We start from the raw sequence: 24,693 nt of genomic DNA, 5'->3' as shown, positions 1-24,693 counted from the left end.
GGACGGATGTCTTGCTTTACATCCAAATTAAGCAGTGTTTATTGCCATGGGCATCTGGCAAGGTGATGAGGAGAGCTGAGAGCTGCTTCCTGTTGTCGTGCCAGACTCGTCATTGTTTGTCATGTGACCTTGTTTTGTCTAGATTCCAGAATTCTCTGATGGCTTCTGGACGGGGTCCCAGCTGGCATGCTGGACAAATTCTGAAACACCTTGGTCTTATTTCCCCAAAATCTCCATCTACCTGAGAGATGAGAACTCCAGCAGATCATTCCGCATAACTATCCTGCCTCAGGTATGAACTTGGACTGTGTTTTCTCTTTTTAACATGGAATGTGCAAAAGTAAAGCACTTCATGCATAATGAGTGCATTTCAATATCACACCTGTATTAGGTAGCAATTACCATGCTAGTGCTGCGTAACAAACAACCCCAAAATCCAGAGGCTTTAATCAGCGAGCTTCTATTTCTGCTTGTGAGTCTGGGCAGGTCTGCTGGTCTCGTCTGGCTTGCTCACATGGTCTCTAGTCAGCTGGTGGTCGGCCAGGGATAGGTTGGCCTTGGTTTAGGATGATCTCCGACGGCCACACTTGCATATCTGGTGGCTCGATTGGTGGAGGGGTGGGGCCATTGTCTCTCACCACCCAGCAGCTGCCTCAGACAGTGGCAGCAGGATTCTGTGAGAGAGAAAAGAAACCTGCAGGTGCTCCTGAAGTCGAGACCCTGGGACTGGCCACCACCTCTTGCACAATGTTTCCCAAACCAGGCCAGGGGCAGCCCGGATAACCGGGGTGGGGATGTAGACACCACCTCCCAATGGGAAGAGCTGCAAGGTCACATCACAAGGGTGTGGCTACAAGGAAAGTTAAGCATTGAGGCCATTTTTGCAGAATCTACAACAACATCAATATATGTTTACTTCTGATTTATTTATGAATAGAGACTAACACTGGATGCTCAGAGATGGAAACAGCAGTTTTTCCATACTCAGTAAATCGTTGATTCCTCCTTTATCCTAAGCATCTTGTTACATAGACCAAGTTCCGTCTTCCCCCGTCATGTGTCTCACCTCTTCCTCCGCCTCTCCTTCCCCAGAGCCCTCACTCACATCCCCTCTCACTACCACCTCAGGACCCTCCACACACCCCCACCCTCTGCTCCTTCTAAAACTATCGCCAGATTCATCTTGCTAAGCCACAGCTCTCCACCCCACTACTACAGTCCTGGAGGCCTCACTCGCCAGTGTGGCTTTCCATGACTTCACGGGACCCGTGCTGACTCCCCAGCGTATTTCCTGCTGCGCCCTTGACCCTCCACTCTTGGTGGCTCTCCTCCAGCACCGGGTGCCCGCTGCCATCTCCTCGCCTTTGCTTCCGCCAACCCCCCTGCCTGAAATGCCCCCGCCTCCCCACTCCATCTGTGTATCCACATTCTTCCCATCCTTTAAGACCCAGTGCAAACAACCTCTCTTTGTTGAACCTCTGCTGAGCAGAATGACCCATTCGTGAGCTTTGCCCTTCAAACTCATAATGCATGTTTTCTAGTCTCCACTCATCTGGCCCGGAATCATATCTTCAGGGTAGAGTTTATGCCCTTGGCTTTTTCATTTGACTCCTTTTTTCTCTAATCGCACACACACTTATATTTCTTCCCCCATTAAATTCTTAATTCCTTGAAGATGAGAACCATGAGATTTAAAGATCATCCTTCCTTCCCTAGCATTGCCACGTGGTAGAGGGTGGTGCATAATAATAACTGTTTGTTGAATGGACAGATCAATGTGTCTTTGTTGCAGTTTGCTGATGGATAAAGGAGTGGGACTGGGGGATAGGGAGAGAGGAATAATTTCAGAAGAAAAAAGTAAATGATAATTTGGCTTTTCCCCATTCTCAACTTTATATGGGGGGAAAGTGCATTCCACAAATGGAGAGCTGTAGGGGAAAGGATTGAAAGCTTTATGAGAAATACGGCCCAACAGAGGACACATACGCTGAGAGCTGGAAGCTTGAGTTATATTCTCAGTACTGCCCTTGACTCACACTATAACTTTGAACAAATCACTTAGCCCTTTCTGTGTCAGTCTCTTTAACTATAAAAAAGAAATAATAATACTTGCCAAAGACGTTTTCAGAAGAGTGCAGTATCCTTGGATGAACACCACTGCATAGAGTGATGTTAGAATGATATGTTTTCAGCATCCTTAAAATAATGTGCTCTCTGTGATTAAATTTTGGTCAGCCCAACAGCAAAATGTGGACATTATTTCATCAAGGCGATTTGTAACTAAAGTTGAAACCCAGCTTGAGGACAAAGGTGAATGTGAACTGGAGAATAAATGGCATGTGGGTGAGTCGACAGTCAGGGACTCATAAGAAGTAGGAGGAAAGCAGGCATTCATGGGGAAAATCTATAATTATGTCCAGGGCAGGCAGAGCTGAAGGTCTGCTGGGGACCGCCAGCCATTTTTAGGGCTGAGCACTGGGGAGCGTGAAGATATAATGAGGGATGTTTGGGAGTATTGCATTTAATTTGCATAACTCTGGATAAGAATTCAGTTTTATTCTCACTTAGAAGACTGTAGATATCTTTTGTCTAATTTTGACATTGTCCACATTTTCACTTTTTAAAAATCTGCTTTCCCATGTTTTCCTCATTTCTTATTCACCGTCCCAATCCCGTTTGCTTTCCATTGCCTTGTTGAGAAAGGATGGCAGTTAGGAACCATGACCCGATGAGAACCTCACAAGCACACGCCTGGGAACAGCGCTGGGGGTCCCCTCCTAACACCCCAGCTCTGCCCAACTGAAGCCCTTCCTAACATTCAGGCCAATCATCAAGGCTCCTTGTCACCAAAGTTTTAGAATGAGGCCCCTGCCCAGGACCGTTCAGGCATCAGCAACAGTAGATGGGCAACTGATTGCTAGTGCAGGAGAGTCATGCCAAAAAACAGTGTGTCCATCCCCAACCTATTTTCCAGAAACACATGGGCTGAATCCTATTTGGCCTGTCTAAAAAGGCAGCCCCCAAGCCCAGCCCACAGGCAAGTTCTGATTTTTTTTTCATACAATCCTAAAAACGTAAATAGTTTTTGTCTAAATACCACCGGTTTGTCTATTTGTGCTATTTTAGTTAGAAGGCAGGCATTTTATTCTGAGACCCAGCAATACTGGAGCTTTCCCAACATGTTACAGAATTTACAGTCTGGAATTTTTATTGGAAGTCAACTGGCACACACACAGAAAGGACAGAGGGAAAGATACAAATTCAGTTTGTATCATGTTTGTATCGGTGTCATCATTTGCATTTTATTTGGTGATTTGGGGGGGTTTTAGTATGGAATTAATTCATTCAAAGGTAGGAGTGTGTGTGTGTGTGTGTGTGTGTGTGTGTGTGTGTGTGTGTGTTGTATGTTCTAGGACCTGCTTACAGAGCCCTAAATGGAAGCATTTTGGTGGTAGCCAAGTGTATCCACCATCTTTTCTTAAGTTACGTTCACCCTCGGGAGAAGTTGTCTGTTTCGTCACACTGCTCAAGCTCATTCATTTAATACCCATCTGCTGAGGCCCTACTGTGTGCCCGGCATATACCAGATGCCGAGGTGCCAAGACTATGTGAGGAATAGGATGATTCCTTGCCGTGAAGAAGGGTTTACAGACAGACACCAGTCAGTGCAGGGCTCTAACTGCTGGACTCACCACCTGCACGTGGCAGCCGCTTGATGCCCAGCAGGTTATGACTCTGGGAACAATCCTGGCGTGTCCTTGCTCACCTTCATGCCTCGAGACCCCTTTCCCTCCGGTCCTCCCTGCACGGGGCAAGTGCACTGATGTTCGTCTTCCTCACGTGTCAGTCCGATCATGTATGTTTTGATCATGCAGGGAGCATGTGCTGTTATTCATCTTTGTATGGCTGTACCGAGGACAGCGTCTAGGCCTTATTAAGTGCTCAGTAAGTGTTGAGCATGTAGACGACAGATGGATGGATGGACAGATAGACGTCTCCTGGATGGGTGTACCTGTGCACAGTCAGAGGTGGTGTGCATGTGCCTATCACTTCAGTAGTGTTTGTCACCAGGCACACGGTCCCAGCTCCTGGATGTCAGGGCTGGTAGCATCCTCTCCATCCTCCGTAGCTCCCAGGGCACCTTGGAGAGTCTGAGCACACGGCAGCCTCAACGGTTTGGTGGCGTTGCCTGACTCGTGTTTTTTCTTGTTTGCTCTTTCCTCTTCAACAGCTTTACATTCAGCCCATGATGGGGGCTGGCTTGAATTATGAATGTTACCGATTCGGCATTTCACCTTCCACAAACGCGCTGGTGATTGGTGCTACCGTGATGGAGGGCTTCTATGTGGTCTTTGACAGAGCTCGGAAGAGGGTGGGCTTCGCAGCCAGCCCCTGTGCAGGTAAGCGATGCTTGGATTGGACAGGGGGCCCTCACAAGAGCACCTGATGTCAGATAACTGACTTGGAAGCAGTTCTTGATGATGAATCAGTTGGCATTGAATTCTTTCACTCACGCCTATCTCAGAGATCAAAGTCTTATCCTCAAAGTGTACTGGGCGATTGCGGAGAGGAGTAAGTGAGAATAACCCATGTCAGACTTTTAGTCCAGCGCTTGACACATGGCAAATGTGCACTAAATGTTAGTCATTGCAATTATCTCTCATATTAAACGTAAAACGGCATCTCATACCAGGAATAAAAATACTCTATGGGGCCTTGGGGATGAATTACAGTTTTTGGACAGTAAAAGCAAAATGAATAAAAAAGAAAATGCATAGATAAGCTGTGTGTATTTTCTTCCTCAAAGATATCCTCGTTATGAAATCAGAGGTAAATGCCTGTCATTGCTATTTCTAGAAATTCTAAAATCGTGAGTGCATTTTTCTCATAGTATTTTTTTGAAGAGTTGCTATGAGGGTGACACAGCAGCATTATTCGGTGAAGTCTAGCTTAAGGATGGGGTGTATCTTCAGAGACCAGGAGAGCACAGTAAAGTTGATAGGATGGTTAAACCCCTTCCACTTGGAAATGTCACAGAGTTAGCAGCTTGCTTGAAATGAAGCGTTCCCACAGCACACGATTTAAAGGGAGAATCAGGTACTTCTGACCGATAGCCCAAGCTAGCGAGGAGAAAGCAAATCACAGAAGTGGCAGGAGATGCAGTCGCTGGAGCACGTGCACCAGGGCGGAGGCCAAGGGAGATGCCGCGCTCAGGATAGGGTTTCAGAGGACTGAAAATGTCCCAGTACATTGGATTTGGGATCAGGAACAGAAGGGAATCCCCAAGTTGTACTGGTAACATGCTAAGGGGGAGAACAAGAAATGTGAAGTAGAAAAAGAACTGACAACAGAAAGATAAAACAAGAAAATCAAGGGTTGTAGTGAAATACGAGACTGCCGTGTAGTGAAGGAAAGAAAATACGGACTTGATGAAGAAAAAAGTCTTAGACATTAGATGTAGTTGTATGACAGGCAGGGATGCTGGCTGACCATGCTGGTAGCCTGTACTCGGACCAGACCTTCACTCTGATCTAAAACCAGCTGGGGGGTTTGGAGGCAAACAGAGGAGGTGAGGGTACACAGGCAAAATGCCAAATGATCACAGCTGATTTATTCAGGAGGTGAGGTTTCAGTCTTATTTCTTACTATCTAAATCGTGGTCTTAAAATAGAGGCCCAGTAAATTCCCATGAAGTAGAATAACAATTTGGAGAACAGAAAAAGAGAAATATTCAATGGAAAAATTAAGTATTAGGCCAGTTCCTATTCTATATAAATAAAATCATCTAACCCCAGGTACATATTTGATATCTTGCAATATATCTTCTTAATATCAGTGCAGATTTCTTTGTATTAGTAAAAAGGCTTGGAATCCTTGACATTTTCTTTTTATCTTAGTCATGAGTAAATGTTTACCTTTCAGCTGTGTATTAACTCTTTCAACCTGTTAGATATCACTGTTAGATTAGCACTGAAAGAGAGCTTTCTCTGTAGCATTACCTGGGACTGTACAACCTGGAACACCACTGTATCTCCCAACTGTGACTCTTTCCCTTCTTCTAACCCAGAGGATCTAAGAACTACAGCAATTTCCCCACAGTTTCTGTTCTCTTGTTAAATACCATTGAAGTAGAGGCTATGATGCCAACAGCTGTTATATCATCCACTTTACTTAATACCTCAGAGAGCGTAATCACCGCATGTTTCCCGAGTGAATTACTGCTGCAAATAGTTTAATCTTAAGTGTCTCTAAGCAGACCGTCTCTTGCACTTCATCATGAATTCTTTGTTAGGTGCTCTTATACAACTTTTCTGTGGCTATTTTTTTTTAAATGTACTTAAGGTCTTGGTACTTAAACATTAGATTTTACCAGCAGTGGGAATATACTCTGAGATGTCTCCCCTTTAGTGCAAATTGTTTAGCCGTTAAAGTAATTACTTCCCTCAGGGCAGCAGTTAGGAGCTAGACAGTGGTCTAAATAAGGCACCATAGTAAGTGGAAGAGATACCCTGCTTTTCTTTTTCTTTTTAAAAGTGTTTATTTTTAAGTTATAGCATGTTTTAAATAACAAAATGTTTTCAATTGCAAGAAATCATGTATTATATACACACTTGGGAACACCCAGATTTAACAAATGCTAACATTTTGTTACGTTTTCTTCAAAAATTTTTCATAGAAATAAACATAAATATAGCCCCATGCCACTGCCTTCCCCAGAATTACTCTTTATCCTGAAATCTGTGTATATTCTTCTCCTAATTACCGCACACTTATAATTTCATTTTGTGGTTATAACTACCTTGGATTAGTTATCCATTGCTATATAACAATGACCCCCAATTTAGCAGCATTCCATGGCCTTGGGCAGGTGCCTAGGGGCAGGAATTGAGAGGGGGCGTAGCTGGTGGTTCTGGCCCATGGTCTCTTGTGAGGCTGCAGCCACCTGAAGGCTGGAAGGTCCACTTCCAAGTTCACTCACGTGGTTGTTGGCAGGAGTCCTCTTTCCTCACCATCTGGACCTCATCACCGGCCTGCCTGAATGTCTTCAAGGTAGGGCACTGATCACCCCAGAGCAAGTGGTCCCAGAGAGAGAGAGAGAGAGAGAGAGAGAGAGAGAGAGCACGCAACAGAGTCCCCCAAACAGAAGCCACAGCCCTTTTATGACCTAACCTTAGAAGTGCCGTGCTATCACTTCTGCCTACTCTTCTGGTCACACAGAGCAACCCTGGTTCTATACTACTTGGGAGGGGACTACACGGAGTAGATATCAGGCAGCAGGGGTCACTGGGGCTCATCTTAGAACCTGCCTACTGTAAACGAGCACCTATACCAAAACGTAGGTTCGTTTGTTTTGGTGTTTTGGCATTTTTAAATTTATATGAATGCCTTAGTGCTGTGCAGATTCCTTGTCAACTTGCTCTGATTGCTCGACTTTACATTTGGTAGCATTTCCACGTTGAAATGAGCACTAGGTCATTCATTTTGACTGCTGTGTAGTATTCCATTGTGAGAATATACCCAGATTATTTACCCACTCTGGCCTTGAGTAACACGTGGGTCGTTTCTGATATTTCAACTGTGTTGAACATCTTTGTGCACGTGAGTGAGATCTTCTGGAAATGGAATTTCTAGGTGATTTGCTGTGCCAGCCTTCAGTGTTACTGCCTGCTGACTAATTTGTCTTCCAAGTAGCTGGACCACCAAAGTTATACAAGAATTTTCATTCCCTCAAAGTATTATCATATTTGTTTTGTTTTCTTTTTTGCCAATATGTGTGTGAAATAGTGCCACATTTTAATCAATTGCTCCTGAGATGACATAACTTTTGATATGTCTATGGGATGGTTAAGCTTTTTCTCTGATAGTGAATTTTTCTATTAACAGCTTGTGCACGTTTTTCTAATTACTTTTTATTGACATACATATGTTCTTTATATATTTTAGATACTGATTTTCTGGGTTATATGCATGGCACATATTTTCTCCTAATCTCTCCGGCTTTTCTTGGGTTTTGTGTGTTTTATTTACATTTTTAATTTAATGAAGTAAAATTTACTAATCCCTTTTTATGGCTTCTATTCTGTACTTTATTTGAGAAATTCTTCCTTCTCTAAAAAAATAGAGATTATTTTTCTTCTAAAGGTACTTTATACTTTTGTTTCATTTTCTTCTAAAATGTGAAGTAGGGATCTAATTTTTATGAGGCCACTGAATTTTCTCAGCATCATTTATTGAATATATGTTTTCCCACTGATTTTTTCAATATTTTATTGTCAAAAAATTTAATATACAGAAAAGACTAAAAATAATACAATAACGTCCTGCATACTGACCATCTAGACTTAATTTTAACATTTTGCCATGTATCAGTATGTGTATATGTATATATATTTTTTTTGCTGAACCATTTGCAAATTTGCAGATATCATGACATTTCACCCCTAAATATTTCATTGTTCATCTCTTAAAAATAAGTACATTCTCCTACTTAACCATAATATCAATATGACACCTAAAAAGGTACCAATATTTACCTAATATCATATAATATCTAAGCCATATTCAACTTTCCCCAGTTGTCCCAAAAATGTTTTCCTTAGCTTTTATTTTTTTTTGAAGGCCAGTTGTATTACAGAATGTATCAGATTCATCTGAGTATTTCCTGATGGTATCATTTAACATTTTTGATTGATATCATATTCCTGGAAACTTAGGACTAGAGGCTTGATTAGATTCAGGGTAAATATTTTTTGCAAGGTACCTACTGAATTTTAATAATTTCTTTGTCATGTATATATATCTGGGTCTATTTCTGAGCATTCCGTTCTGTCCCAGCGGGGATAGTGGTGTATCTCTGTGCTATAACATATGGTTTTAATTTCTGTAGTTTATAATAAGAGTCAATGTCTGGTAGGTGTTTGACTCTTCTCCTTATGCGTCTTTAAAATTGTCCTGGCTACTTTTATCCTGTTATTCAGCTTGTCAAGATCCCTGAAGAATCATATTGAGATTTTGATCAGAACTACATTGAATTTATAGATCCACTTGAGAAGACATCAAATTTTTACTGTATGAGTCTCATTTGTTTAGGTCATCTTTGATGTCCTACAGCAAGGTCCTGTGGTTTTCTCTAAAAAGGTCTTACACGTATACTTATTACTAGATACCTGTTAGCGCTTACTGTTATTATAGATGAGATTATTTAAAATTGTATTTTCTAATGGATTATTTGGTATACAGGCTTTCCATTTTATTGTGTAGTAATCTTCTGTCCAGCCACCTTGCTGGATTCTCCGTTTTTTAAATAGTTGTTAGAATCCCTTGGATTCTCTTTGGAAAGGTAGATGATCTGCAAATAATACGCTTTTTAGCATTTCTAATCTTTTATCCTTTAGTTATTTTTCTTTTACTGATGCTTTTAGAGACACTATGGAATAGAAAATAGTGATGGACATTTCTCCTTACTTTAATGGGGGTGATTAAAATACTTCACCATTGAGCATAATGGATGGGTTAGGTTTGTGGAAGTCCCTTCCAATCCTCAATTAAGGGATTCCTAGTTGCTGACATTGTTTAGTATGAATTTTAAAAAGCTGCTCAACAGTTTCTACTAATGTTAAAAATACTCCTACTCAATGGATTTGAGCAAATTTCACTCTTAGCTATATGCAAAGGAGAAATGAACGTGTATGTCCACTGAAAGACTTGACCAGAAACAGCTTCATTCATAAAACTAACCAAAGTGCTGCATTCATGATAATTACATAAAACATCAAACTAAAAACAGTCCGAAGTCCTTCAAAGGAGAATAGATAAATAAATGGTCATCTTTCCATTCACTGGGACACTACACAGCAATCTTCTTTCTGCTGCAGAATGTACTTTAGGATTTCTCTTATAAAAGTTTGTGAAAGGTAATTTTTATTTTGCCACACCTCTTGAATCATAATTTAGCTGTGTGTGGAATTTAGGTCAACCGTTTTCCCTTAGTGTTCTGGAGATGCTATTTTATTACTCTTCTGCCATCATAATTGCTGGTGAAAAGACTCCAGTGAGTTTCAGTTGTTATACCTTTAAGGGTAATCTATTCCTTCTCTCTGGGTGCTGTTGAGACTTCTTTTATTTTAAATTTTTAGCATTTTGATCTTTCACCATGATATATCTAGATATAGATTTTTTTTTTTTTTTTTTGTGGTACGCGGACCTCTCACTGTCGTGGCCTCTCCCGTTGCGGAGCACAGGCTCCGGACGCGCAGGCTTAGCGGCCATGGCTCACGGACCCAGACGTTCCGTGGCATGTGGGATCTTCCCAGACCGGGGCACCAACCCGTGTCTCCTGCATCAGCAGGCGGACTCTCAACCTCTGCACCACCAGGGAAGCCCTAGATTATTTTTTCATTTTGCTCAAGACTCACTGTGCTCTCTGATTCTGACAACTCATGTTCCTTGTCATCAACCCTAGAAAATTCTCAGCTGTATCTCCACACCCATTCTTGTACTCTCGTCTAATCTCCTATGAAATAAATTTTGGGAGTTCTCGTTACTTCCTCCATAACCCTTGACCTTTCATTCATATTTTCTTTGCTGCATTTTGTGTAGGTTCCTCAGGTACATCTTATATTGGTCTAGTTCTCTCTTCAGCTGTGTTCAATCTATTTAACCTATTCTGTGAGTTTTAAATTATGTTGACTGTATTTTTCATTTTCAGAAATTCTGTTTTGTACTTTCTCAAATGTACTAGTTTACTTTTCTGTAGTGGCCTGCAATAATTTTGTTGTGGCTTGTATTTCCTTTATCATTTTTTATTTAATTTTAAAAAACGGCTGGGTAATATTCAAAAGGTACAGTGATTTATACAGCACCCCACTCTCTCAGATTCAATCACATGAGTACATAAAATCTTCCCTCGTTATTACTTTTTTGAGCCTCATGATCTCCTATTGTATGGGTGTTTCCTAATTTGTTTAATTACTCTTTATTGATAGGCATTTATGTTGTTTCTAATCTTTTGTTGTTACAACAGTGCTGCAATGGATACTGTTTATATATGTCTATTCACAGATAAGGAAGTATACTTCCAGGTTAGATAACTAGAAGTAGAATTACTGGGTTGAAGGGTGTATCATTTGTAATCTTGGTGAATATTGTCACATTGCTTTCCATAGAGGTTATACTCACTTATACCTGACTATACTAGTTCTCTAGCAATGTATGTGATGGCCTGTTTCTCCAGTCAGACTCACCAACGTAGTGACGCACTTTGGGGAATTTTGCCAATCTGATAGGTGAAAAAAGATCATCTCAGTGCAGTTTTAATTGTATTGCTTTATATGGGTGAGGTTGAGTTTCTTTTCATGTATCTAAGGGTGTTTGTTTTTCCTTTTCTGTGATCTATCCACTCCTATCTTTTCCCCATTTTTTTCTGTTGGGTTTTTACTTTTTGGTGTCAATTTGTAAGAGCTCTTTATGTCTTCATTTGTCTGGAGGAAGAAAAGCTAAAATTCATATCTCAATCCGAAATTATTTTTAAACTTTGCTTCTGATGAATTTTGGTGTAAAAAATGTTTACTTTTATGCATGTAAATATATCAATCTTTTGCTTTAAGTTTCTTGGGTTTAATGTCCCTTTTAAAATTAGCTTTCTCACTAAAATTATTTTGTGAGTTGTTTAAGTATATACTTCTATGTTTGATTTCCCTTGGCATAGAATACAGATTAAATCTTTTCTCCCCAAGATGACTACCAGATTGTTCCTATAACATTTATCAAATGAACTATCATTTCTTGACTAATTTGAAATCCCACTATTACTGCACACCAAATTTGAGTAAATATTTGGGAGATATATATATATATATATATATATATATTTTTTTTTTTTTTTTTTTCGGTATGCGGGCCTCTCACTGTTATGGCCTCTCCCATTGCGGAGCACAGGCTCCGGATGCACAGGCTCAGTGGCCATGGCTCACAGGCCCAGCCGCTCTGTGGCATGTGGGATCTTCCCGGACCGGGGCACGAACCCGTGTCCCCTGCATCGGCAGGCGGACTGTCAACCACTGCGCCACCAGGGAAGCCCTGGGAGATATATATTTATTATTTTGTTCCATTGATATGTTGTATAGTATTAGTTTTTTTTGTTCCATTGATATGTTGTATAGTATTAGTTTCCTTTTATTGTTCTTTTTTCAAAACTTCCCTGCTAGTCTTAATTTTCTTTTCCTTTATGAACTTTTTTTAAACATCTTTATTGGAGTATAATTGCTTTACAATGGTTTTTATGAACTTTTGAATCAGCTTGTTTAAAGAAATAATCTTGTTGGTATTTTAGTGAGTTTTTAATCCCTTTAAACACAGCTGTTGTATAATGCAAGCAGATTGTTATATTTTCTATCATTGATAGAGAACTAATCTCCTTGTTTTTGTGTCTGCTGACTGTTTTCTCCTGGTGGATTATTTTTCTCACTTGGTTTGTAGTTTTTTGTTGTGAGCTTATCTTTAGTGAGAGTGTTTTGTTTTGTTTTGTTTTTTCCAATCTGAGAGAGTTCAGTGCACTTTGGGTTGTAAAAATGTTCCCGTAAAGCAATTTGCATGTTTCTGTTGAGTGTTTTTCAAACCATGAGAAGTATAGTGTTTCTACACCAAGTTGTGTAAATTTAGATGCCAGCCATGATTTAGGTATTGGTTTTGAGGTTCTGTTTCTCATGGGACAGCCTTTCTTGCACTCAGCTTCCACCCTCCTCAAACCTCAGAGTCAGGCTTCCTTGTTGGTGGAGTTTTCCTGGCTCCCTGTACTGATGGGCCAGACTTTTGCTGGCATGTCATCTCTAGCACCCATGTCCTTGGTGCTGGGGTCAAGTCTTCTGTCCACCCACAACTTGTTGGGAATTGGAACCTAGCCCTAACGCCTATTTCTGAGCTCAGCTACAAATTTAAAATTAAGGGTTGTTTTTGTACTCAATTCTGTGTGTTATAGCAGGAGAAAGTTCTACCTTTGCACCAACCAGAACTTGAAAATCTTTGGGAGCTGCCCTTCTCCCCTAGTGTCTTTATTTTGGTTTTCATAATAATCTGTGTTTGTCAGACAACACTTGGCTTATGGAATTAGGCTTCTCTATAAGGGTTGGGGTGGGAAAGAGGGCAGTGAGTGGGAGCTCTTTGATTAGAATCTCCTGGGGAGCTTTTTAAAATATGCATGGTCTACATCCTCACCTCCTTTTTCAGCCAAGGTATACAGGAATGGTGGTGGGTGGGTGCTTGATGGGTATTTTGGAAGAAGATCCCCAGATGCTTCTCTTCTGCTGCCCCTGCTTCTCCTCAACTCACCCTCCACTCCTACGGACAGTCACTATTCTAGTCTCAGATCAGAGCCAGATAAACAAGGTGGCAGTCGTGGTGTGTCATGGAGATGGCCAGCCTGGGTCTGCAGCACATAGTCGCACATACCTGGAACAGGTACCGGGGACTGGAGCACATTCACCTGCTTCTCTGTTGCCTGGACCAAATGTCCTATAGCTAGGAAAATAGTAGCATGTTAAAACTGACAGCTTTCTCTTAATGTATCCAAAGCTTCTGAAATACCACCCATCTCTTTTTATAGATTGAGACATTTAGCACCCAAGAACTGTATAGATTTCAGCTTAGACAATTTGAGACACATCATGGATTGTGGCAGTCGTTTAACTGTGAATTTTCTTTGCGGCAGGTTGAAACTGGATATTCTGGTTCATGTTTAAAAATAGGAAAGTTAGCTATTAAGAACAGTGTCTCAGAGATATGCCTCTGCTATCTACTTAGAGTACAACCAAAAGATGGCAAAGCCAAGGGCCCCCAAAGACATAGATTAGGCAGCCCTGCTTCCTCATTTTACAGAAAAGAACACTGAGGCTTTGGGATGGTAAGTGGCTTCACATGGTTTCAGAGCAAAACGGTACTGAATCCATTGCACTGGTCCTATAACTCCAGGACACTCTTCCAAGTAAACCACATCCACTCAGAAAGCATCTCAGTACCAACTAATCCATGGGAGGGAACGGGTCACTTCATTTTGTATGCTGTGGTGGAAAAGACCTGACTACTATAATTTTTATAGTTGGTAGAGGAGCTGTCTTCCTCAGGCACTCATTATCAGCTGGGTCCTGACCTTCTAGGAGACAAGACAGAAAATGCATAATTAAAATTTTAACCCAAGCCCTTGATGAAAGAATTTAAAGTAACTGTATTAACAGCTGACATTTAGTAAACACTCACCTTAGTCCAGGCACCCTGCTAAGTGCTTAACTCCTATTGACTTGGTTATCTATACAAGAAGACTCTGCTATTATTGGCTTCGCTTCACAGATGGGGAAACTGCGGGTCAAAGAAGTTCAGTAACTTGACCAAAATGACACAGCTCATAAGCGGCAACTAGGACTTGCACCCCAGGGACCGTGCTCTTAGCCACGGCACACTATGGCCTCTCATAAGCAGATCCAATGTGAAAAGTGAAAATCTGTTCTGTGACCACAGAATTAGTAGTATGTGTAATAAATACACAGGCTTTTCAGTGAATGGCATTTCTAGAAAATATTCTCCAGAAGTAATTTTAAATCAACTTTAACATTGGGTGGCTGCTTAGCGAATGTGAGAAGGCTGTTGTTTCCAGATAATACATTATGTCTGACAACCTTAAATTGGGGCTAGTTCTCAAAAACTTTAAAAAAAAATACATAACTTTTCTGATTATAAAAATAATACATGTACATTAAAGAAAATTGGATGATGTTGGGTTTTTTTTTTTTTTTACTATTTTTATTGTATTTGTATATATGTACAGATGGTCCTAGATTTATGGTGGTTTGACTTGAGATTTTTTGACTTTATGATGGTGTGAAAGCCATATGCATTCGGTAGAAAGCTGACTTTGAGGTGTGGATTTTGATCTTCGGCTGAGCTAGCAATCTGCCGTCGATGCTCTTGGGATGCTGGGCACCAGCAGCCTCAGCTGCCACTCAGCCCCACGATCTCCAGGGTAAACAACCGATGACATGCTTAGAACCATTCTGTACCCAGACAGCCATTCTGGTTTTCACTTTCAATACAGTATTCAGTAAATTACAGGAGATATTCAACACCTTATTATAAAATAGGCTTTGTATCGGATGATTTCGCCCACCTGTAGGCTAATGTAAGTGTTCTAATGTAAGTGTTATGAGCACTGTTAAGGTAGGCTGGGCTCAGCTAGGATATTCAGTAGGTCAGGTGTATCAAATGCATTTTGACTTAATGATATTTTCAACTCATCATGGGTTTACTGGGCTGTAACCCCGTCTTAAATCTAGGCAGACGTGTGTGTGTCTCATATATGGAAACGTGTAAACTTGGGCGTTCCACTTGAAGAACAATACTAAAATCCTAAAATCCCTAGGTACCTAGCAGAGCTGGCGTTGGTTTTATTTTTCTTTTTTAACCTAAATGCAATCATTTCACATGTGTTATTCTTTGACATACTTTTTTGACTGCCTTGTTCTTTTGATTTTTTGAAAGTGTCATTGAGATATAATTGGTATGAAATGAGCCATTTGTGTTATAGGGTGCAATTTGGTAAGTTTTACATTAGGTGCGCAACCTAAAAAGACATCCCCACACACAAGACGATAAACATTTTCATCATGCCCCAGAGTTTCCTTATACTTTTCTGTCCTTCCTGCCCCCCAGCCCTTGCTGCCTCCGACCCCAACCCCAGGTAGCCACTGATCTGCCTTCTGTCACTATAGATTACTTTTCACTTTTTAGAATATTACATGAATGGAATCATAGCATGCATTCCTTTTTGTCTGGCTTCTTTCACTCGCATAATTATTTTGAGATTGATTTCTTCTTTTCATTGTATCAGTAGTTCATTCATTTTTATGCTGAGCAATGCTCAGTTGCATAGATATATCATAATTGGCTTACCCCTTTCACCTGTTGAACTTTTGGGTTGTTTCCAGGTTTTATTGGCTATTATAAATAAAGCTGCTCTGAAAATTAGTGTAGAAGTCCTTGGACATAATTTTCATTTCTCCTGAGTAAACACCTAGGGGTGGAATGGCTGAGTCATAGGAGAGGGATAGGTTTCACTGCCTAAGAAACTGCCAGACTGTTTTTCAGAGATGGCTGTGTCATTTCCATTTCCACCAGCTGTGTATGAGAGTTTCAGTGCTTCCACATCCTCACCAACATTTGATATGGTCCATCTTTTTCATTTTAACAGGTAGTTAGTTGTATCTTATTGGGGTTTAACTTTGCATTTCCCTAATGACTCATGGTCTCGAACGTCTTTTCATGTGCTTATGTGCCATTTACACATTTTCTCTGGTGAAGTGTCTTTTCACATTTTCTTGTCCATTTTTGTATTGAGTTGTTTTCTTATTTTTGAGTTTTCAGAGTTCTTTATATTCAGAATACAAATCCTTTATCAAAAATGTGACTTGCCAGGGGACGCGGGTTCGTGCCCCGGTCCGGGAAGATCCCACATGCCGTGGAGGGGCTGGGCCCGTGAGCCATGGCCGCTGAGCCTGCGCGTCCGGAGCCTGTGCTCCGCAACGGGAGAGGCCACAACAGTGAGAGGCCCGTGTACCGCAAAAAAAAAAAAAAATTGTGACTCGCAAATATTTTCTCCCAGTCTTTTCAGTCTCTTAATATTGTCTTTGAAAGAGGACAGGTTCTTAATTTTGATGAAATAAAATTTATCAGTATTTTTCTTTTATACATTGTGCTTTTTGGTGTTAGAGCTAAGAAATGTTTTGCCTACCTCAATGCACAAAGATTTCCTCCTGTGTTTTTCCTAGACATTTTATAGTTTTAGAAATGTGTTATTTAGTTTCCAGATATTTAGGGATTTTCCAGCTATCTTAAATTTAGTTGTTGATGTCTAGTTCCACTGTTGCCAGAGAACACAGTATGAATTGAATCTTTTAAAGTTTATTGAAACTTGTAGTGTGGCCCAGGATATGCTCTATCTGGGTAAACGTCCTATGTGCTCTTGAAAACAATGTATATGCTGCTGTGTGGGTGGAGTATTCTGTAATTGTCAAATTGATAGAATCGTTCAGGTTGTCTATATCCTTACTTACTTTCTGTCTCCTTGCTCTGTTACTGAGCAAAGGATGTTGAAATCTATGACTATATTTGTGAAGTTGTCTATTCCTCCTTTTGTACTTTACCATTCTTCTTTTACATATTTTGAAATTCTGTTGCTAGAGGCAGAAATTTTGTCATATTTTTGAATTGAACATTTTATCGTTATGAAATTACCATGTTTATCTGATAGTCTTCTGCTCTGGATCTACTCTGTCTGATATTAAAATAGCCACTCTGGGTTTCTTTTTATCAGCATTAGCACTATCCATCTTTTTCCATCCTGTGACTTTTAACATAATGGAGTATTTACATTTAAAGTAGGCTTCTTGTAAGCAGCCTATAGTTTGGTCTTGCTTTTTATCTAGTTTGACAATCTCAGTGTTTCAACTGGGGTGTTTAGACCAGACTTGAGCAAACAGCAGGCAGCAGGCTAAATCTGGCGCGTAGCCTGCTTTTCTGTGGCCCGTGAACTAAGAATGCTTTTTACATTCTTAAAAGGTTGTTTAAAAAAATCAAAAGGAATATATGATAGAAATCATGTATGACCCAAAAAACCTAACATGTTAACATGGTCCTTTATGGAAAAAGTCCACAAACCCCTAGTGTAGAGTATTTATATTTAATGTGATGATTGATATGGTTTGGTTTAAGTCTGCAGTCTTGCTATGTGTTTCCTCTGTCTCATCTGTTCTTTCTTTCCCCTTTTTCTCTTTTTCTGCCTTTTTTTTTGGCTGCATTGGGTCTTTGTTGCTGCATACAGGCTTTCTCTAGTTGCAGTAAGCAGGGGTTACTCTTCGTTGAGGTGCGCAGGCTTCTCATTGCAGTGGCTTCTCTTGTTGCAGAGCATGGGCTCTAGGCACACGGGCTTCAGTAGTTGTGGCACGTGGGCTCAGTAGTTGTGGCTCACGGGCTAGTTGCTCCGCGGCATGTGAGATCTTCCCGTAGCTGGGCTCAAACCCATGTCCCCTGCATTGGCAGGTGGATTCTTAACCACAGGGCCCCCAGGGAAGCCCCTCTGCCTTCTTTTGAATTGAGCCTTTTTCCCCCTTGTTTATTAGCTATGACTCTTTGCTATGTTATTTTAGTGGCTCTAGGGTTTGTAGTGTCCACCTTTACCTTGTCACATCTACCACTTCCTGTAGTACAAGAACCCACACGGCGTGCTTCCCTTTCTCCCCTCTGTCATTTGTGCAGTTATTGTCATACATATTACTTAGATGTGTGACAAACCACCCAATATATTGTTATTATTTTTGCTTTAATCAGTTATCTTTTAAAATATTTAAAGTTAGAAATGAAGATTTTACAATTGCCTACATAGTTACAATTTACAGTGTTCTTTTCTGTGTGTAGGTCCAGTGTTTCCACCTGATACCATTTTTCTTCCGCTGGAAGGGCTTCCTTTGGTTCAGTTTATAGTGCAGCTCTATGGTGATGACTTCTTTCTTGTTTTCAGCTTTATTGAGCTATAATTGACAAAAGTTGTACATATTTAAGGTATACAACTTGACGTTTTCATATATGTGTACATTGTAAAATGATTACCACACTCAAGCGAACTAACATGCTCATCGCCTCACATAGTTAGTAGTTTCTTTCTTTCTTCCTTTTTTTTTTTCTTGGTAGTGTTAAGAACACTTAAGATACACCCTCTTAGCAGATTTCATGTATACAGTATTGTTAACTATAATCACCATGCTGTACATTAGATCCCAGACTTAATCATCTTGCATAACCGCACCTTTGTGCCTTAACACCTCCCCACATTCCCACCCCCCAGCTCCTAGCAACCACCATTCTACTCTCTGAATCTATGAGTTTGACTTTTTTAGGTTTCACATGTAAGTGGATCATGCAGTATTTGTCATTCTGTGTCTGGCTAATTCCATTTTAGCATAATGTCCTCCAGGCTCATCCATGTTACACAAATGGCAAGATATCCTTATTTTTTAAGACTGAATAATACTTCATTATGCATGTGTGTGTGTGTGTGTGTTTGTGCACGCACGTGTGTGTCTGCCTATGATAAATTCTTTCTGCTCGTGTGTGTCTGAAAACATCTTTTTTATCTTCACTTTTGAAAAATATTTTTGCTTTGTATAGAATTCTAGGCTGGCAGGGTTTCTCCCCCTGGTATTCTAAAGATGTTGCCCCACTATCTTGTGGCTTGTATTATTTCCGACATGAAATCTTCTGTAATCCTTTTCTTTGTTCCTTTGTACATAATATTTCCTTTTCTCTCTGCTTTAAGGATTTTTCTCTTTATCACCGGTTTTTAGCAATTCACTGGTGTATTCATGTTTCTTATACTTGGGGTTCTTTGAGCCTCCTGGATCTGCGGGTTTATACTTTCTATCAAATTTGGAAAATTTTTGGTTACTGTTTCTTCAAATATTTTTTCTGTCTCCCATCCTCTCCTCTCATTTAGGTGGTCCCATCGTTTACTGATTTTGTTTTTTTCAGTATTTTGCTCTTTTTTTGTTTCATTTCGATAGTTCCTACTGGTATGTTTTCAAGTTCACTTGTCTTTTTTCTGCAGTGTATCATCTGCTATTAACACCATTCAGTGTATTTTTCATCTCACGTAATGCAGTTTTTAATCTCTAGAAGCTTGATGTAGGTCTTTCTTTTTTATACAGTTTGTATGTCTCTGTTTAACATGTCTAATACTTCCTCTAGTTTCCTGAGTGGAATAGAGGTATAATAACCGTCTTAATATCCTGTCTGATAATTCTGTCACCTGTGTCACCTCTTGCTAAGTTTTAGCTGATTAGTTTTCCCCTGCTACGTCTGGCGTCTTCCTCTTTCCTTGCATCTTGGTAATTTTGTATTGGACGCCAGACATTGTGGATTTTACCTGGTCGGGCACTGAATATGTTTGTATTCTCTAAACTACTCTTGAGATTTGCTCTGGGTCACAGTTAAGTTCCTTAGGAAGAGACTGATCCTTTTTAAGCTTTATCAGAGGGATCAGAGCAGTGTTTAGTCTGTGATTAATCTTTCCTATTACAGAGGAAAGACCCTTAGTACTCTAAGTACCCTGTGAATTGAGTGAGTTTTTCTGGGGTTTTGTGTGTTTTTGTTTGTTTTTTTCACTGTGGGAAACAGAGTGAACAGGAAATAATTGGCAATAGGCATTATTCTCAGCCCTGCGTGAACTCCAAGCACTGTTTCTTTTAATCCTTCCAAGTAGTTCTTTCACTGGCATTCATTCATTTTAAGGTCAGCACTCCGCTGGAGGCTCAGGGGAGGCCCTCTGGAGATGTGTGGCATTTCTCTGTGTAGCTGTCCCCTCTGCATCCCTCTCCGTGCAAACTCTAACAGCCTTTGCTTCTCTGGATTTCTGCCTCTGTCTCCCCAACTTGGGGAGACCACCATACTCCGCCAGTGTCACCCTTCTCTGTGCCACAACCCAGAAACTCTCTCAAGGCAGTAAGAAGGGCACCTGTGCGGCTCACACCATCTGTTTCCCATCTCTCAGGATTTACTGTCTCTCCTTGTTCAAGTTTTAATATCTTCAGAGTCTTTTTTTCATGTTTTTTTTTTCTATTTTAGTTGTTTCAGGTGGGAGGGTAAATCTGGTTCCTCTTCCATCTTGTCTAGAAGCAGAAGTGGTTTCAAGTGATTTTTCATTTCTTTGTGCTTTGCTCTATTAAGATATTGTCTTTGCACTAAGCATGTTTCACTCTCATAATTGCATTTGTTAAAGCTTCTCTATTTACAAAGTAAATAAATCTTTGAAAAGACAAATGACCTACTGTGGAAAGACATTTGCAGCAAAAAAAAAAGTTCTTTACCTTATAAACGACTCTTACAAATCCATGAGAAAAAGATAGAAATGATAATAGATTTAGAAATGGCCAGTGAGTGTATTTTTCAAATGGTCCCCCAACTAGTAATCAAAGAATTGTAAACATTATGATCTTGGGTTGAGGACCATCATTCTTCCCTATAGATGCTGGTGCGAGAGTGGGAAGTGGCACCCCCATCCTGCGCTGGTGGGCATGTGTGCACAGTGGCTCAGCCTTTCTTGTGGGCCTGTTGTCAGCATATATCCAGATGCCTAAAAGTGAGCCTACCTTGAGCCATATTTTACTTTATTTATTCATTCTGAAACATAATAAGAATATGGGCAGAGATTTAGGTACAGTGTGTTTCATATTCAGTGTTTATAATGGTGGAAATATTGAAAACCACTTAAAGTCACAGATAGGGATTGATAAGCAAATGCGATACATCTATAGTTTGGTTTTTTGAGTAGTCATAAAAACAGCATTGTGGAAAATTAATATCAAAAATTAATATCATTGTGATATCAAAAGATTTTTATCACATGTAACGTGAACATACAGTGTATGAAACAGCATGCGTTACATGATCCCATCTTTGTTTAAAAAATTGATGCCTATGATTATACTCTATGAATATTGACGTTTCTGAGTGGTGAATTTATGAGTTTTATTTCCTTATTTCCTTATATTTTCAAACTTTCTATTGTACGTATGTATCGCCTTTGTAATAAGAAGAGTGGAGTGATTTTTTGTTATTTAAAATGTTTGTTAAATGCTATAGGCCAGGTATTGGCAAGCTTTTTCCACGAAGAGCCAGATAGTAAATATTTTAGGTTTTTGAGCCAGATGGTCTCTGTCACAACTGTCCCACTCTGCTGTTTAGCACAAAAATAACCATAGACAATACATAAGTGAATGAAAGTGGCTGTGTTCCAACAAAACTTGATTTTCAAAAGGACCTGGCAGGCTGCCGGTAGCTGAAGATGCTGTAGGCACTTGGGTGTCTAGATTAACTGAAGGCCAGCATCCCTCTGTTCGTAGGTATTTGCAGGCTCTGTTCCTTGGATCAGAGGATCCACATTAACAAAATCCACATTTGTAACAGGAAAACGTAACCTCTTTGCAAACTATTTGAGTTTGTCTTTTCCCGCATTTTAAACCATACTTTTAACTATTATTCCATTGTTATTTTGACTTTTTCTTTCCTCGGAAAAAAAAAAAAGATCTTACTTGGCAGGTCTTAGGATCTGGAGGCTTTACTTACAGGAAAATTAATGCTTAGCAATGTTCTTTTCTGGCACCTCAATATTCATTTCTGCAGTTAAATACAGGTAAATGGGTCATGAGGCCTTTTTCTTTTTCCAGGTAGAACTGGAGATGCCAAGCAAATTCTATACTTCTGAAAGGAGCAGATCAGGCTAGTGTAGACAAATGAAATACTGGCAATCCCCAACCTGCTTCAGGAAATCACTACAACTTCCTTCTCCAGGAAGAACATTTTTCAAGAGTCAGTTTGCAAAAGTCACGGGATGAATTGTAGCCGTGCTTTTTCTTGGTTACCCATTATGTCCTGAATCTGCTCTTGCACTCACGAACCACCCTTGATCCTGCGTCCTGTGTACACTGGAGATGTGACATAGGACAGGAGTGCAGTGGGGAAGGGTCTCCTGGGCCAGGCTTACCCAGCTGGTCCTGGAACCCATTAGGAACGTGGGTCAGGCTGACGTGAGCACGTTACCTCCTGGGGAATCCACCGCGGAGCACGCACTCCGGTGGACTCCACGGGGGAGATCCGTGAAATTCTGGCAGGTGCGGCTGAGTTTTCTGTTCTAGATGCTACTTCTCTTCCTACTTCCTTGTCCTGCTCTTCCTTCCTCATCTCCTCTGAGGAAGCACGACCACACAGCTCCTAACAGGCTCTGACTGACCCACCCTCACCTGCACAGCGCTCCAGCCTTGCCAGCCTCCTCGAATCACCTGACGCCTCCGCGTGGGCCCTTCCGCACATTGCCCCCCGCCGTGTGGGTCCCACGCCTGCAGACCTTGAAACGTGCTGCCGTTCCAGTGCGAAGGGGACCGGACCCTCTGAAGGCACACGGCCACCGAGACCCCCCTCGGTGCGTGCGCAGAGGCCTGGGCCCTTGGAACCTGGTGCCCATGTGGCCTGACTGATAAAGCACAGGGTTATCTCTTTTGTCGTGTGATAGAGATGGACTGCTCGTTTCACAGCTGTGGATTTTCCCCCTTCTGTCTCCTCAGAAATCGCAGGTGCTCCGGTGTCTGAAATTTCTGGGCCTTTCTCGACAGAGGACATAGCCAGTAACTGCGTCCCTGCCCTGCCTCTGAGTGAGCCCATTTTGTGGATCGTGTCCTACACTCTCATGAGCGTGTGTGGAATCATCCTTCTTACCTTAATCATCCTGCTGCTACTTCCGTTCCGGTGCCGGCATCTACCCCCAGATCCCGAGGTCGTCAATGATGAGTCCTCTCTCGTCCGGCATCGCTGGAAATGAAGAGAGAAGCCTAAACTCTAGCAACCTTGAACTCCAGGATTATGACAATTCAAGGGGCAGCAGGCAGGGGTTATAAGGCAAGGTTTCTTCCCGTGTCCATTAGTCTTAAGTCTCTGTTCTGCTCCCAGATGCCTTCCAGATTCACTGTATTTTGATTCTTGATTTTAAAGCTTCCGCCTACTCTCCTACTTCCAAGGACAATGATAATAAAAGACACCTCATTCGTAATCGAAACAGAGTGAATTGGGCTTCAGGCTTTATGTAGCTGGTTATGCCAAACTATCTAGGTGTGCCACCCCCACCCCCCAAAGGAAAGAAAAGGAAAGAAAAGAAAACCAAGAGCCTTGCTTGTGCTTGTTTGGCTTGTTCTCTTCTCCCTCCTCTCTCTGGAGAAATAAGTGCATATAGTTTATAACTCGCCTTAGCTAATGGGAAGCTTTTTGTATTAATCACATTTAAGGGTATTTTGTACCAGGCTCGGCCTGCGTCAACGTGGTACAAGAAGGCTCACAGTATGACTGCAGAAGAAGTCTGGGGCCTGATGGTCTAGCCATCCTGCCCCCTTCTGACTTGGAAAAAGAGCAGCAGGCCCCTTTTCTGGGCCTCTCTGTGCTCTGACCGGGAGCTGGACTCTACTAGGGAGCGATGAGCCCTCAAGTCTTCACCAGCCTCTTCTGAAGATGGAAGGCCTTCGAGTGGGAAGGAAACCTACTCTTTGTACTCAATACGTCCATAGTATTGTGGGTATAAAAGTAAAAACTACCTCTGTTGAGACTTTTTCCCAGGGTCCTGTGCCTGATGGGGGTACAGGCAGCCTGGTTCCAGCCGCTGCCCTCACCTTAAGAATCCTCTTTCCAGCAGGCGAGACCTTATAGGTGCTGAACCACACGTCAACCTGGAGACGTTCTGTCCCCAAGCTGGTTACCGTCACATAAGCTTACTCTTACTTAAAATGAACAAACACTGTATTAAGGAGAAAAACAAATTCTCTTTCACTAGCTTAATTGTTTCTTTTTCCAATTCTCCTCTGAAGGTAGGTTGCTGATTATTCTTTTGGGGAATAGAGAAACGGCTAAATACCCATACTCCTGACCAGCTCTCTGAGGAAGGAAGGCACAAGACATGCAAAAGATGCTAGGGAATTTCTACTTTTTCCTGTGCTTTGGAACCATGTGCTTCTCTTTGCAGGACTCCCTAGGCTCGAGCACACCCATCTGAAACAGCTTAACAGTTGACCTACATGCGTCTTCCCTTTGGCGTGTTCAGTCTTTGGTGATGAGTTGGGT

The 24,693-nt window shown here is 41.2% G+C and overlaps 1 protein-coding gene across 2 annotated transcripts in view; it reads left to right on the top strand.

Annotated features, from left to right (window-relative positions):
* The window catches only part of BACE2 (beta-secretase 2), a gene marked incomplete at its 5' end in the record, with an annotated part of 86,439 nt that extends 62,587 nt beyond the window's left edge, over nt 1-23,852 (top strand). The window contains 3 exons of one of the 2 annotated variants that reach the window (XM_082839815.1): nt 143-292; nt 4,232-4,400; nt 23,154-23,852. In XM_082839815.1, coding sequence (XP_082695941.1) covers nt 143-292; nt 4,232-4,400; nt 23,154-23,407 — 573 coding nt within the window. In that variant the 3' untranslated portion in view covers nt 23,408-23,852. The remainder of the gene's footprint in view (nt 1-142; nt 293-4,231; nt 4,401-23,153) is intronic. The other variant, XM_082839816.1, reaches the window with a different exon arrangement.
* Nucleotides 23,853-24,693: the final 841 nt, after the last annotated feature.

Source organism: Leucopleurus acutus (assembly GCF_964270905.1).
Source record: "Leucopleurus acutus genome assembly, chromosome: 5".
Lineage (NCBI taxonomy): Eukaryota > Metazoa > Chordata > Mammalia > Artiodactyla > Delphinidae > Leucopleurus > Leucopleurus acutus.
The sequence above is the reverse complement of the archived record's forward strand: the minus strand, read 5'-3'. Positions and strand labels throughout refer to the sequence as shown.